The sequence below is a fragment of the Pecten maximus genome, chromosome 7, assembly GCF_902652985.1.
Source record: "Pecten maximus chromosome 7, xPecMax1.1, whole genome shotgun sequence".
NCBI classification, from domain to species: Eukaryota; Metazoa; Mollusca; class Bivalvia; order Pectinida; family Pectinidae; genus Pecten; species Pecten maximus.
Window position 1 is genome coordinate 45962520 of NC_047021.1, and position 16858 is coordinate 45979377.

Below are 16858 nucleotides of genomic sequence, written 5' to 3' on the forward strand. Positions count from 1 at the left end.
TAACACCACATAATCAATTTGACGATAATAAATATATTTCTATTTCCGATAGCGTAGGGGGCCAACCGATTTACTTACTTCCGGATTTATGTATCTTCGTTGGTAAATTTTAATTGAAAGTGTGTTTTTGTGATAATTGGACTCTAATGACGAAGTAACGGATAGTGTGACATTTCATTACAGTTATGAGCTTATTATGCATTGATGAGGGACGCAATCGCGTTGAAGATTTTTCAACAACATGATCTCAGGTAAGATTCATGTGTTATAAAACGACAATTTTGACAGGTAAGTTGTTGATTTCACAAGGGTGTATTATAGGATATAAATCTTTTTTAATATGGCAGGAACCGATTCTTTCGGTTTATTAGCTACAAGTTTTTAAGAGAAATATACAAAATCCAATATAGTTCAAACTGAAACATTGATAATATTCATACAACTATTGTTATTCGTAAAGTCCATCATACAATTTACCCTATTTGGCCCCTTTATGTATGTGCAGTACGACAACACGTACAACATGCGTGTACTACTACAGCTTAAAGGTGCCGTGTGACCACATGGATACTGTTGATGTATTTGTATAGATTAGATAATTGCCATAATTAAGGATTTTCTTTTACTGGTGACACTTATATATCATACTCTATATACAGATGACTGATCTACCCAATGAAATCCTGTGTACATATATGTATGTTTACCTGATGATACCTGATACCTCTTCTTCTACGTCACTGGTTAGCTGATATCAGCTAATTCTGACGCATCTTGTAGGAATAACTCACTTTTATCCGGTTGCCCATCATAAAAAACTTGGGTAAAACTTAAAAGGTACTTTGTGCCAATGTGGTTATTTAGACCATTTTTAGAAACATTTAGAGTGGGGGCTTCTACTACTGAACTGGGGATTAAACTCCACGAATCCACCACTCGTCGACTAAAAATTCCCTGTGTGACTGTCGTTCTGCTCTGGTTTTTATATAGTTTTTTTAATGTCCTCTGGTGTTAGTTTGTGCCATCGTGAAAAGCATGTTTTTATCCAATATATATGTCTATATTGTTGAGTATTTTGTAAACTTCAACGACATCATTACATTTACGTCTGTATTCTAGTGTTGGTAGCCCAAGCTTTTTTAGTCTTTGGTGATATGGCAGGTCTTTTATGGAGTGTACTCTTTTTGTAGCTTGTCGTTGGACATTTTCAATCACTATTTGGTCTGTCCTTAGTTACCAGACTTGTGTTGCATATTCTAAATTTGGTCGAATCAGGTTTATATAGTGTTAGAAACATGATTGTGTTCATGTACAGAAAATTTCTAAAAATTAGACCCAGAATACTATTTGATTTACTGACTGTTTGGCTAACATGTTGACTAAATTTCAATTGTCAAAGGTCACCCCTAGGTCTTTTTCTTTTGCTACTTTCTCAATTTGATTGCTAGGAGGAAAGTGGTTTTGGGCTTGATGTCCAATGTTTAGGTGCGTACATCTTTTTGTATTCAGTGTTAGGGTAACGTACATCGATGGTTATCTCCTATGTACTCCGGCTTGGTCCACCATTAAAACTGTCATGTCCTTACATAACCATAAGTGGTTTACTGGACGTTAAACTCTAGCTCCCCCTTCGTACTAAATATTGTAAACGTAACATTAATGGGCAGGTGTAGACGAGGAAAAATGCTGTTTTTACGTGAATAAGGGCAATTTTCTGTTTTTATTCCAGTAAAATGATATAATGAGAAAATGTTTCATTTCTAATTCCACAGTTCCAGAACCCACTTTATCAACAAGAAGCAGTGGACGTAAAAGATGCATGAAATTTGTTTTAATTTTTTATGCATTATTATTAGTTTGTAGTGATATTTCTTGCAGTCTTATTATATTATGGGCTTGTGACCGGTTTATACAGGTGTTCAGTTTATACAAGTTTTTGGTGTATATACAATTAAAATGTATTCTCTGTGTGTTTGCTTTTTAGATGTTTATAATGTAAATACTCTTGATTTTTTTGTTATTTTTGTCCTGCATGTGAATTATTTGTTCTTAGAGAAATCTCTTGTAAATGTCTCTCAATTCACTTCAGGGAAAAGATGGTGACAGGAAAGCTGTTTATGAAGTTGCATATGAGGGGGAGGCAGCTTCCAGCACAGTATCAAATTTGCAGCAAGACTTGGACAAAGGTTCCCTGAAGTTTATAGATATTTAGGTAATATTTAACATATGTTACAGTTAAAGTAAACATTATGGCCTTCATTTGTTTAGATGGAGATAATTGAGGTAAGAAATGAAGCTTGAATAACAGCTTATTGGTGCATAATTACATGTATAAAGTACAAAGTGAAGTACAATAATGTGAAGCAAAACACCATAGAGGTTGATGTAAAGGTAGACCTTATGAATGGTCACCTATAATTTTGGGATATAAGTCAGTTGATGGGTAAATTTTGTCACTCCAGTCAGCCAGTCGCCTATCCAGTCAGTCACCACTGCAGTGAGCCACCTCTCCAGTAGTGTACACAGCCACCAGTGCAGTAAGTTTATTTGTTAATGTGAACACAGTTCTACATTACTGTATTTATCATAGAGACACCATGTGACTGTTTATACACATTTGAAAATATCTTACAATAAAGATGTTCAAGAAAATAATATAATATTCAGGAGACCTTTCTATCATTGAAAACGATGACGTAAGAAGCACTATTAGCAAAGGTCCCAAATACCATGAAGCACAACCTATTAAATGGACATAACATTTAAAGTGCTCATTGATTCTGTTGAAGTAGAATAACAAATATACATACCATAGGTCTAAACCCCCCAAAAAAGGACATGAACTCAATAGTCAAGGGACAAGAAAAAACAAACAAACAAACATACAGCGACAGGACACAACATGAACCTCCATAAAAATCATGATGGGTGCCACATGCGGAGCAGGAAATGCTTACCCTTCCGGAGCACCTGATTTCACCTCCAGTTTTTGTGGAGGTTCATGTTGTGTCCTGACACTGTGTGTTTCCTAAGTTTCACTTGTTATGTCCTGTCCCTTGACCATTGTGTTCATTTTAGTCCCTTTGTTTAAATGTGCAGTATATATTTGTTCTTCTATTCTATTACAGTCAAATGTAGACAGTGAGTCCGGCATTAAGTCAGTCATCAATCGATCAGTCCAGTAGCCAACCAGTCAAATCTGCTATCAACTAAGTAAGCTATAGTTTTGTTTATTTTAGTTTGTTTGTGTAAGTGTAGTTGTTTATTAAGTTTTATTGACAAATATTGATTCAGCTAAGACCATTCAATGTGCAGCTTTGTTATCTCTCCTCAAAAATAGATCATTCAATAGATTATTTTAATTGTAAACTAAGTCCATTGAAAACTATTACTTGATAATGATTAAGTGTCCTCATTTTACAGATAAATGTAGAAAGATATTGTTTGAAACAAATTTACCACTTTCACTTTTCAGTCAAATGTACACATGGACTCGGCCATCAGTCAGCCACTAGTCACCAGTACAGCCACCAGTGACCAGTATGTCACCATTCAACAGTATGTCATGATCAGTCACCAGTCCAATTGCCAACATTGTCACCAGTTCAGTTACCAGTTGCTAGGCACCAGTCCAGTTACCAGTCATCAGTCCAGTTACCAGTCATCAGTCCAGTAACTAGTCACCAGTCACTAGTCCAGTTACCAGTCACACGGCACCAGTCCAGTTACCAGTCGTCAGTCCAGTTACCAGTCATCAGTCCAGTTACCAGTCACAAGGCACCAGTCCAGTTACCAGTCATCAGTCCAGTAACTAGTCACCAGTCCAGTTACCAGTCATCAGTCCAGTAACTAGTCACTAGTCCAGTTACCAGTTACAAGGCACCAGTCCAGTTACCAGTCATCAGTCCAGTAACTAGTCACCAGTCCAGTTACCAGTCCAGTAACTAGTCACCAGTCCAGTTACCAGTCATCAGTCCAGTTACCAGTCACAAGGCACCAGTCCAGTTACCAGTCAGCAGTCCAGTTACCAGTCATCAGTCCAGTAACTAGTCATCAGTCCAGTTACTAGTCATCAGTACTAGTGTGTCACCACAATCTGACAATCCTATAGTAGAGTAAGCCAGTAGTGTCAGTCACTCTTTTCTAAAGCCAATATGAGTGGGATTTGATTTTAAAAAGTATATTTGTTATTTTGTGTACAAATTAAGAGAATAAATTTCATATTATCAAATGTTTAAAAAAATAAAGGCAGACATTGGAGAATACCTGATTTTTAATTTTTATTATTCATTTCATACATACAATGTATCTATGTATATACTCTATACATGTGTGGAAAGAAAATGATAACAAAAATCCTTCCACCATCATCACATTTTCAGGGATGAAAAAATCCCCCCCCCCCCCCCCCCCCCCCCCCCCCCCTCATTCTTTGTGGAAACTTAAAACTCCGAAACAATACATTAACCTTTGGCCTAAAAGCATTCAAAATTGCAAAAGAAATGAGATAAAAAATGTCAAGGGGAATAACTCCTATAAAAGTTTTGCATTCATGGGCCTCCATACTTACTAGTTGGAACTACTTTTATGTAAGCAACATGGCTTCTCAGTGAAGCCATTTTGACTTGACCCTTGGTTGAAATTTATGACTGAGATGCTGATATACGGAAACGTAATTAAATTTCATTTGTAAATATGTATAGGTGGAAGATGTCAGAATATGAATATTGATAAATCAGATTTTAACATGTGGTGGTATCTGAGATTTTGAAACATTTCTGGAATCCACTTTAAAGTCAGTTTTTAATTTAATTTTCACATTTATGAATTTCTTGGTATAGTAAATATGTGTTTTATATCATACCATAGACATTGAGTGCATTTTTGTTTTTTTATCAGTAATTTTTGAAGAGTTTTTAGTCCTTCTACATGTAACCCCAATATGGCTGACATTAGTAAGTCCAATAGTCCTTAATAACCACTAGTTATCAACATTACAATCCAATATACATAAAACCATTACTATCCATACATCTATAATGCATATATATGCATTAACTTTCATATCCTAATTACATAGTTCACAAAATGATTTTTATAATAATAAAAAAGAATTTTCTGCTCAACCTGGACCACCGAGTGCGTTGCCTGAACTGACCTGGCACTGCACGTGCCACAGGTACCTCAAGTACCGCCACCTGGCGGTCAGACTGGCAGAGAAAGTAATTTCCCGCTAATTCCAGTGTCAACCGCGGGAAATATGATTTCTGCCCTGTCGATAAGCACGTGCAGTCGGCACGTTCATTTTCCATCAGGGTGATCCACCATACACTTGAAAATTTTGGGATGGGCAGTATTTCTACCATGAGGAGGTAATTTTTTATATCTCTGATGCCAATGTCTATGTCTATGAACGCTGCCATTATATAAATCATTACGGAATTATAAATAGCACACACCACTCCCTCAAACCCCTCAAAGATTGACGAAAGTTGTTGCGATTGATAATCACTTATTCAAAAGTGTCCTTGGTGCAAGTTTTCACCTGCGCTGGTCGATAAATCATTAACTTATTGTAAATTCAATAATTATAGGATATTCTTCCTAAAGAAAAACTAAACCGGAGAAATTTCAATTCAATTCATTTCTAAATGCAACACAGCATATAGGATATCAAGATATTCAAATATATGTATATATATTGCAAATTGAATGACAAGATGGCGGAGAACAAAACACAAGCAATATAATTACGACACATAATCATTAATGAATTACATATTGATTTTTAAAAACTTGTAACTGATGAACGATAATTGAGTATTTACGTAATGCAAGCCTATGACGTCATGACAGTATGACGCCATGATTTAAGCATATACTGCTCAAAATAAGTAACTAATTTCTACATATTTACAAGAAAACTATACATCAAAATTGTGATCTTAATTTCCGAATCATATTTAATTTAGCTACTTATGAGGAGGAGGCTTTCCTGTCTGCTGTGGCATCCATTACAAATTTTACCACTTGTACTGGAAAAAAAAATGTATTAATTTACATACACTTCAACGACGATGATAATGCTTTTTGATGATGTTTTCTTTAATCCAGGAAATTAATTTGCAGGACAAAGAAGCACAAAATTTACTTCGTCCTTGACGTCATTTTTGTCAAAAACTGTGCATAGTCTTTGACTTCTAGGTGCTTTTTTGTAGCGCCCAGATTGAATATTAATTCCTTGCATACGGAATCGACTCAAAAACGTTTTAGATTTATAACACATTAGCTTAATAAGATAACATTGAGCATTGACTGTATCCACAACATTGTAACAATGTTACCCTGATTCAGCTGAACGACCAGGCAAAAAGTTAAGTTTAATATAATTTTTATATCATTTACAATTAGAAGAGTACGTGTGACCAATGTATTAGGTTGCATCAGCAGGAGTGACCAATAGTTATCACCGACAAACGAGGTCATAGACAGGATACGGTAATCAGTTAAAGGTAGAACAATAAAAAGAGGAGATAACTCGTCACAATATGTTTGTTTAAATAACATCTCGAAGATATATCAAACGCATTGCGTAATTCTGTAATATATACTTGCATCAAATGATTTTCATTTAAAATATAGTGGCTGGTCAAAACATAACCAAAACCAAAACTTCAAAGCTCATTTTTAATATGATCAACCCAATCATTTAAAAAAAATCGTTATTCAATTCGACATGTGCATCATAACAGGATTTTAAAACGCGATTATCATTAAAAATATAGCAGAATTCATAGTTTTCTTAACAAGTCTTTGAGAAAAAGGAGATGAATCTTTTTCAATTTGTGGTGATACAGCTTGTCTCCATACTTCACATCCGTAATTCAAAACACATGCAACATAAGTGTCAAATAAAGATATTTTCGTTTCAGTATTAGGGGTGAATCCTTTCATTTTTCTAGTGATAATATGCTTTTCGCCCTTGAGAAGTCAAAGTATCTACTGCTACAGTAAATCTACCTTTAAAGTAAAAAAATCAGTCCAAGGTAACAAAACTTATCGACAACGTCTATTGAGGTTTCCATTAAAAGTCAAGCTTTCAGAGGGAAGCCCAGGGATTTCAACTTCCCTTTTTTTTCTTTTTTTTAATGTTTTATTAACATTATTATTGATTATGTTCTCATTGAGTATTTTTCAATGTGATAAGCATCCTTGTATTTTGGTATAGAGACCTCTCCGTCTTTGTGTAGCACTTTTCCAAATTTATCGGGTATCCCTCAGGGTTGCCTTCATGTGGGATTGCAGTGAGCTCCTTGTGGCCAGTAACCAGTGATTCCCGATAATGGTTCACTTGCTCGTGTTGGGTATTAATTTACTTGGCGTTGCTGGGGTTTTATCCTGGAGATGACGATTGGCGAGATGTCAATGAAGATGGGTATATGATCTAATGTGTTTGTTGATACCAAATATGGGCAAACACAGCAATTCTACTCTGGATTCCAATAATAATAATGATAGGGAAATCTTATTTATTAACATCATTTTAAACGAACATTAATGTTCGTTTAAAACTGATGTTAATAAATAAGATTTCCCTTTATTATTATAATTCCTATTAACTTTTAACTTTTAACGTTTAACTTCTTATTAATAGCAAGGGTCATTTAAGGACGAGTCAGGGTTTGGAGAGGAGGAAAGCCGGAGTACTCGGAGAAAACCACCGGCCTACTATCAGTACCAGGCAACTGTCACACGTGGGTTTCGAATTCAAGACCCAGATGTAGAGAGTTAGAGTCGAAGTGTCGGGACACATTAACCACTCGGCCAGCACGATACTATAAACAATAGTAAAGACTACACCCTCCCCAGGGGGAAATGTTAGGCCTCAGATCAGGAATTATATAATTTTGATAAAGCACCTTAAGATCCTTCCATCTATGGAGATTATTTAATTCTTTCACATCTGGATATTGTGAAAGTGTTTTGAATTTCAGTAAATTTAAACCTTTTTGACCCCGCCAAAAAGGCCTTTTCGTTGTTGAGAAAAAGGCGTGTTATATTACCATTCAACCACAGAATTATCTCTCTGTCCATGTTATATTACCATTCAACCACAGAATCCTCTTTCTGTCCATGTTATATTACCATTCAACCACAGAATTATCTCTCTTTCACAGAATTATATAACCATTCAACCACAGAATTATCTCTCTGTCCATGTTATATAACCATTCAACCACAGAATTATCTCTCTGTCCATGTTATATAACCATTCAACCACAGAATTATCTCTCTGTCCATGTTATATAACCATTCAACCACAGAATTTTATAACCATTCAACCACAGAATTATATAACCATTCAACCACAGAATTATCTCTCTGTCCATGTTATATAACCATTCAACTACAGAATTATATAACCATTCAACCACAGAATCCTTCTCTCTGTCAATATGTTATATAACCATTCAACCACAGAATCCTTCTCTCTGCCCATGTTATATAACCATTCAACCACAGAATTATATAACCATTTAACCACAGAATTATCTCTCTGTCCATGTTATATAACCATTCAACTACAGAATTATATAACCATTCAACTACAGAATCCTTCTCTCTGTCAATATGTTATATAACCATTCAACTACAGAATCCTTCTCTCTGTCAATATGTTATATAACCATTCAACCACAGAATCCTTCTCTCTGCCCATGTTATATAACCATTCAACCACAGAATCCTCTTTTTGTCCATATGTTATATAACCACTCAATCACATAATTATCTCTCTGTCCATGTTATATAACCATTCAACCACAGAATTATCTCTCTGCCGATGTTATATAATCATTCAACCACAGAATCCTCTTTCTGTACATGTTATATAACCATTCAACCACAGAATCCTCTTTTTGTCCATATGTTATATAACCATTCAACCACAGAATTATCTCTCTGCCCATTTTATATAACCATTTAACCACAGAATTATCTCTCTTCCCATTTTATATAACCATTCAACCACAGAATTTTCTCTCTGCCCATCTTATATAACCATTCAACCACAGAATTATCTCTCTTCCCATTTTATATAACCATTCAACCACAGAATTATCTCTCTGCCCATTTTATATAACCATTCAACCACAGAATTATCTCTCTGCCCATTTTATATAACCATTCAACCACATACTTATCTCTCTGCCCATTTTATATAACCATTCAACCACATAATTATCTCTCTGCCCATTTTATATAACCATTCAACCACAACCTTTCTCTCTTTCTAAGTATAATAAAACTAGTGAATCGTAAAATAATTATCTCTGCCAACGTGTATTACCTTTCAAATTATGAATCATCTACGCCGACAAAACAACAATAATTTTGTCATTCAAAATGACATTCTCACAATTCTCCTACACATAATATTTTGAGCCAGGTAAGGTAGTATTTCTTCAATTCCTTCTCATGGAAAACCGTTTTTAAGTCCGTTGTTTAATTTCCACAAGTCCAAGGCGAAGCTGTGTCGGGAACTGTACTAGGTACGGACCATGGTAGATAAGCCCTTTGGGAATAGTCAGCGTTTTAGTCCCTGATGAGATAGATTATGTACATGACAGACACCTAGATGTCGTTTTAATTAGGATTTGGTTCCTCAGATGGTTCGGCCCTGGTTCCACCCTGTAATGTATAAATATCATACAGCGTTATAAACAGATTATCCATTTGACCATTATTTAACGTTCCCGTGTTCTTTTGAATATTGTTCTTCCACAATCAAAGTACTGAGACTTATAATACAGTCTATATCACAAACTATAAATGGCATTTATACCTCTAGCATAGGCAAAGGGGAAGTAACTCCATACTATATGGATTGTAAGGGTTGCACAATACATACACTCATAAGCAAACAGTACTTGTTGTGTTGATTAGTAATGACTACATGTTTGCTATATATATATATATAATGATAATATAACTTAGCAACACAAATGACGAAGGAAGACAATATTTTGACTCGTGCCCTGACCGGGCCTCGAACTCACGATCTACGGCACCCAATCGCCTAGCCAGAAATACCAGCAGCTTATACCACTGCGCCACATCGGCGTTCTAAAAAAAAAGAACGCTTCAATGGCACAGTGATGGTCGGCCCTATAACCTGACATGATCATTGTGGAGGTCGTCTATAAGATGATATGAATACCTGGATCGCAATGTATTTACATACATGGATACGAATAGTACATAATTATAGATATTTCTCTCAGTACAACTACGACAGGAATACAATGATTATGTAATATATGTATCCACACAGTGTACTGGTGGATTGCCTACTGAATTAGTTTTTAGGCAATACCTTGGTACACTAATACCAAAATAATATATTGATAGTGCAAGCAGTAGATGGTTTATACCACAAATTCCAACATTCTACACATAACCGCCGGAAACGGGTGATTTATTGTCTTTAATTTCTTTGTTTGCAACAAGCTGCAACTTGTAATTGCTATAAATGGCAAGCACAATTTTAACTCATAGAAGACAAAGTAACAGATCAGTCATATCGGCATTAAGACGTCGCCGAAAATGCAGGGATACATCGAGATTAAATGTCCCGTCACAATATCGAATTCGACAAACTGAAATCCTCAGAAGGAACGAGCACTTTCATGTCTTGTAGACATATTCCTAATTTCCAAAAAGTATATCTTCCTTTCTATATATATGTGTGTCTATACAGGCATGAGAGAACAATAACATCTCTCACCTTTACATACATGGATGCGAATTGTACATGTATATGTATTTCGGATCACCAACACATATTGTACATAATATTATGATACATTGTGATAATTATTTGATAAATAACATAGTAACACAGTTTTTTGACTCGTGCCCTGACTGGACCGATATACATAACTATCATCGATATTGTTATTTGTTTAACGCTTAGAATGCTAGTTTACAATATCAATGATTTTAAAAATGAATATTATAACACAAACAAGAAATGTCTTAAAAAAAGACCAACGGCATAGTTTTAATGCTGGTGGTAATAATGTAAAACTGCTGGTGGTAATAATGTAAAACTGCTGGTGGTAATAATGTAAATCTGCTGGTGGTAATAATGTAAAACTGCTGGTGGTAATAATGTAAATCTGCTGGTGGTAATAATGTAAAACTGCTGGTGGTAATAATGTAAATCTGCTGGTGGTAATAATGTAAATCTGCTGGTGGTAATAATGTAAAACTGCTGGTGGTAATAATGTAAAACTGCTGGTGGTAATAATGTAAACCTGCTGGTGGTAATAATGTAAATCTGCTGGTGGTAATAATGTAAAACTGCTGGTGGTAATAATGTAAAACTGCTGGTGGTAATAATGTAAAACTGCTGGTGAAATTTAATCAACGAACTACAATGATGTAATGCGTTTCAGCACGGATAACAAAATTATATCAGTTAGAGCAATTTTTGGTGATAATAAGACTGCATTTGAATCAGGAATATAATTTTATTAATGTGTCATTTGAATAGATACATCCACTTACTCAGCTTCCATTCGATCTTAACTTTGTTTCGTTTTTAACAGCATATCTGCATTTTGCATTTCCCGCTACATTGACCAATCACATACTTCATCTTGACCAGTAACGCCACCTGTCGCGTCATATCCGGGACCAAAAGAATAGTACACGGCTATGACGAAAAAGATCAGTTTTTAATCCCAGGCCACACAAGTAATGTCTACTGAGTAACATAATCTAGTCATGTCGACACCATACGACTCATAAACAGGAGATACCGACACAATGGAGGAATCTTATCGCCCAACAGTCCGCGGGTAACCCGAATATAATCAGTGCTGCTGGAACATTCACTCCGACCCCCACGTGCTAATGGTGTAGTAGGTCCAGATATTGTTCTCAGTGTGGAACCTACCTAACATGTAACAGAACCTGACATCTGTACAGATACACTGACGTGTAAAATCATAAAACCACACACAAGCCTTATTATTGATCATCCTTACCATACCAACCCTTAATATTGATAATCCTTACCACACACAACCCTTAATATTGATAATCCTTACCATACCAACCCTTAATATTGATAATCCTTACCATACCAACCCTTAATATTGCTAATCCTTACCATACCAACCCTTAATATTGCTAATCCTTACCATACCAACCCTTAATATTGATAATCCTTACCACACACAACCCTTAATATTGATAATCCTTACCATACCAACCCTTAATATTGATAATCCTTACCATACACAACCCTTAATATTGATAATCCTTACCATACCAACCCTTAATATTGATAATCCTTACCACACCAACCCTTAATATTGATAATCCTTACCACAAACAATCCTTAATATTGATAAACCTTACCATACCAACCCTTAATATTGATAATCCTTACCACACACAACCCTTTATATTGATAATCCTTACCATACCAACCCTTAATATTGATAATCCTTACCATACCAACCCTTAATATTGATAATCCTTACCGCACACAACCCTTAATATTGATAATCCTTACAATACCAACCCTTAATATTGATAATCCTTACCGCACAAAACCCTTAATATTGATAATCCTTACCATACCAACCCTTAATATTGATAATCCTTACCGCACACAACCCTTAATATTGATAATCCTTACCATACCAACCCTTAATATTGCTAATCCTTACCATACCAACCCTTAATATTGATAATCCTTACCATACACAACCATTAATATTGATAATCCTTACCATACCAACCCTTAATATTGATAATCCTTACCACACACAACCCTTTATATTGATAATCCTTACCATACCAACCCTTAATATTGATAAACCTTACCATACCAACCCTTAATATTGATAATCCTTACCATACCAACCCTTAATATTGATAATTCTTACCATACCAACCCTTAATATTGATAATCCTTACCACACACAACCCTTTATATTGATAATCCTTACCATACCAACCCTTAATATTGATAAACCTTACCATACCAACCCTTAATATTGATAATCCTTACCATACCAACCCTTAATATTGATAATCCTTACCACACACAACCCTTAATATTGATAATCCTTACCATACACAACCCTTAATATTGATAATCCTTACCATACACAACCCTTAATATTGATAAACCTTACCATACCAACCCTTAATATTGAACCTTACCATACCAACCCTTAATATTGATAATCCTTACCACACACAACCCTTAATATTGATAATCCTTACCACACACAACCCTTTATATTGATAATCCTTACCATACCAAGCCTTAATATTGATAATCCTAACCACACACAACCCTTAATATTGATAATCCTTACCATAAACAACCCTTAATATTGATAATCCTTACCATACCAACCCTTAATATTGATAATCCTTACCATACCAACCCTTAATATTGATAATCCTTACCACACACAACCCTTAATATTGATAATCCTTACCATACCAACCCTTAATATTGATAATCCTTACCACACACAACCCTTAATATTGATAATCCTTACCATACACAACCCTTAATATTGATAATCCTTACCATACCAACCCTTAATATTGATAATCCTTACCATACACAACCCTTAATATCGATAATCCTTACCACACCAACCCTTAATATTGGTAATCCTTACCATACCAACCCTTAATATTGATAATCCTTACCATACCAACCCTTATTATTGATAATCCTTACCACACACAACCCTTAATATTGAACCTTACCATACCAACCCTTAATATTGAACCTTACCATACCAACCCTTAATATTGATAATCCTTACCATACACAACCCTTAATATTGATAATCCTTACCATACACAACCCTTAATATTGATAATCCTTACCACACACAACCCTTAATATTGATAATCCTTACCATACCAACCCTTAATATTGATAATCCTTACCACACACAACCCTTAATATTGATAATCCTTACCATACCAACCCTTAATATTGATAATCCTTACCACACACAACCCTTAATATTGATAATCCTTACCATACCAACCCTTAATATTGATAATCCTTACCATACACAACCCTTAATATTGATAATCCTTACCATACCAACCCTTAATATTGATAATCCTTACCACACACAACCCTTAATATTGAACCTTACCATACCAACCCTTAATATTGAACCTTACCACACACAACCCTTAATATTGATAATCCTTACCACACACAACCCTTAATATTGAACCTTACCACACACAACCCTTAATATTGATAATCCTTACCACACCAACCCTTAATATTGATAATCCTTACCATACACAACCCTTAATATTGATAATCCTTACCGCACACAACCCTTAATATTGATCATCCTTACCACACACAACCCTTAATATTGATAATCCTTACCACACACAACCCTTAATATTGATAATCCTTACCACACACAACCCTTAATATTGATAATCCTTACCATACCAACCCTTAATATTGATAATCCTTACCATACACAACCCTTAATATTGATAATCCTTACCATACCAACCCTTAATATTGATAATCCTTACCACACCAACCCTTAATATTGATAATCCTTACCATACACAACCCTTAATATTGATAATCCTTACCGCACACAACCCTTAATATTGATAATCCTTACCACACCAACCCTTAATATTGATAATCCTTACCAAACCAACCCTTAATATTGATAATCCTTACCATACCAACCCTTAATATTGATAATCCTTACCATACCAACCCTTAATATTGATAATCCTTACCACACACAACCCTTAATCTTGATAATCCTTACCATACCAACCCTTAATATTGATAATCCTTACCACACACAACCCTTAATATTGAACCTTACCATACCAACCCTTAATATTGAACCTTACCATACCAACCCTTAATATTGATAATCCTTACCATACACAACCCTTAATATTGATAATCCTTACCATACACAACCCTTAATATTGATAATCCTTACCACACACAACCCTTAATATTGATAATCCTTACCATACCAACCCTTAATATTGATAATCCTTACCATACCAACCCTTAATATTGATAATCCTTACCACACACAACCCTTAATATTGATAATCCTTACCATACCAACCCTTAATATTGATAATCCTTACCATACACAACCCTTAATATTGATAATCCTTACCGCACACAACCCTTAATATTGATCATCCTTACCACACACAACCCTTAATATTGATAATCCTTACCATACCAACCCTTAATATTGATAATCCTTACCATACCAACCCTTAATATTGATAATCCTTACCATACACAACCCTTAATATTGATAATCCTTACCATACCAACCCTTAATATTGATAATCCTTACCACACACAACCCTTAATATTGAACCTTACCATACCAACCCTTAATATTGAACCTTACCACACACAACCCTTAATATTGATAATCCTTACCACACACAACCCTTAATATTGAACCTTACCACACACAACCCTTAATATTGATAATCCTTACCACACCAACCCTTAATATTGATAATCCTTACCATACACAACCCTTAATATTGATAATCCTTACCGCACACAACCCTTAATATTGATCATCCTTACCACACACAACCCTTAATATTGATAATCCTTACCACACACAACCCTTAATATTGATAATCCTTACCACATACAACCCTTAATATTGATAATCCTTACCATACCAACCCTTAATATTGATAATCCTTACCATACACAACCCTTAATATTGATAATCCTTACCATACCAACCCTTAATATTGATAATCCTTACCACACCAACCCTTAATATTGATGATCCTTACCATACACAACCCTTAATATTGATAATCCTTACCGCACACAACCCTTAATATTGATAATCCTTACCACACCAACCCTTAATATTGATAATCCTTACCAAACCAACCCTTAATATTGATAATCCTTACCATACCAACCCTTAATATTGATAATCCTTACCATACCAACCCTTAATATTGATAATCCTTACCACACACAACCCTTAATCTTGATAATCCTTACCATACCAACCCTTAATATTGATAATCCTTACCATACACAACCCTTAATATTGATAATCCTTACCATACACAACCCTTAATATTGATAATCCTTACCACACACAACCCTTAATATTGATAATCCTTACCATACCAACCCTTAATATTGATAATCCTTACCATACACAACCCTTAATATTGATAATCCTTACCATACCAACCCTTAATATTGATAATCCTTACCATACCAACCCTTAATATTGATAATCCTTACCGCACACAACCCTTAATATTGATAATCCTTACCATACCAACCCTTAATATTGATAATCCTTACCATACCAACCCTTAATATTGATAATCCTTACCATACACAACCCTTAATATTGATAATCCTTACCATACACAACCCTTAATATTGATAATCCTTACCACACACAACCCTTTATATTGATAATCCTTACCATACCAACCCTTAATATTGATAATCCTTACCATACACAACCCTTAATATTGATAATCCTTACCACACACAACCCTTAATATTGATAATCCTTACCATACACAACCCTTAATATTGATAATCCTTACCACACACAACCCTTAATATTGATAATCCTTACCATAGGGAGAACAATTAAATCTTGACAGGTTAATGTCCGGGGGGGGGGGGGGGGGGGGCTTTCGTCCGGAGGGGATTTTGTTCTTGGGGGCTAATGACCGGGGGGGGGGGGGGGGGGGGGGTTTTTGTCTTACACTCAAATAA

The 16858-nt window shown here is 35.1% G+C and overlaps 1 protein-coding gene and 1 long non-coding RNA gene across 2 annotated transcripts in view; one reads left to right on the top strand and one right to left on the bottom strand.

Annotated features, from left to right (window-relative positions):
• LOC117331255 lies at positions 1–3691 on the top strand. Its single transcript, XR_004533448.1, has 5 exons — positions 1–251; positions 2090–2212; positions 2463–2537; positions 3129–3213; positions 3476–3691. It is a non-coding gene; the product is annotated as an uncharacterized LOC117331255 (long non-coding RNA).
• A 1412-nt stretch (positions 3692–5103) lies between these two features.
• LOC117330987 (high mobility group protein HMGI-C-like) overlaps positions 5104–16858 on the bottom strand; it is a 51073-nt gene continuing 39318 nt past the window's right edge. Inside the window, exon 4 of the mRNA XM_033889584.1 lies at positions 5104–9690. Coding sequence (XP_033745475.1) covers positions 9646–9690 — 45 coding nt within the window. The 3' untranslated portion in view covers positions 5104–9645. The remainder of the gene's footprint in view (positions 9691–16858) is intronic.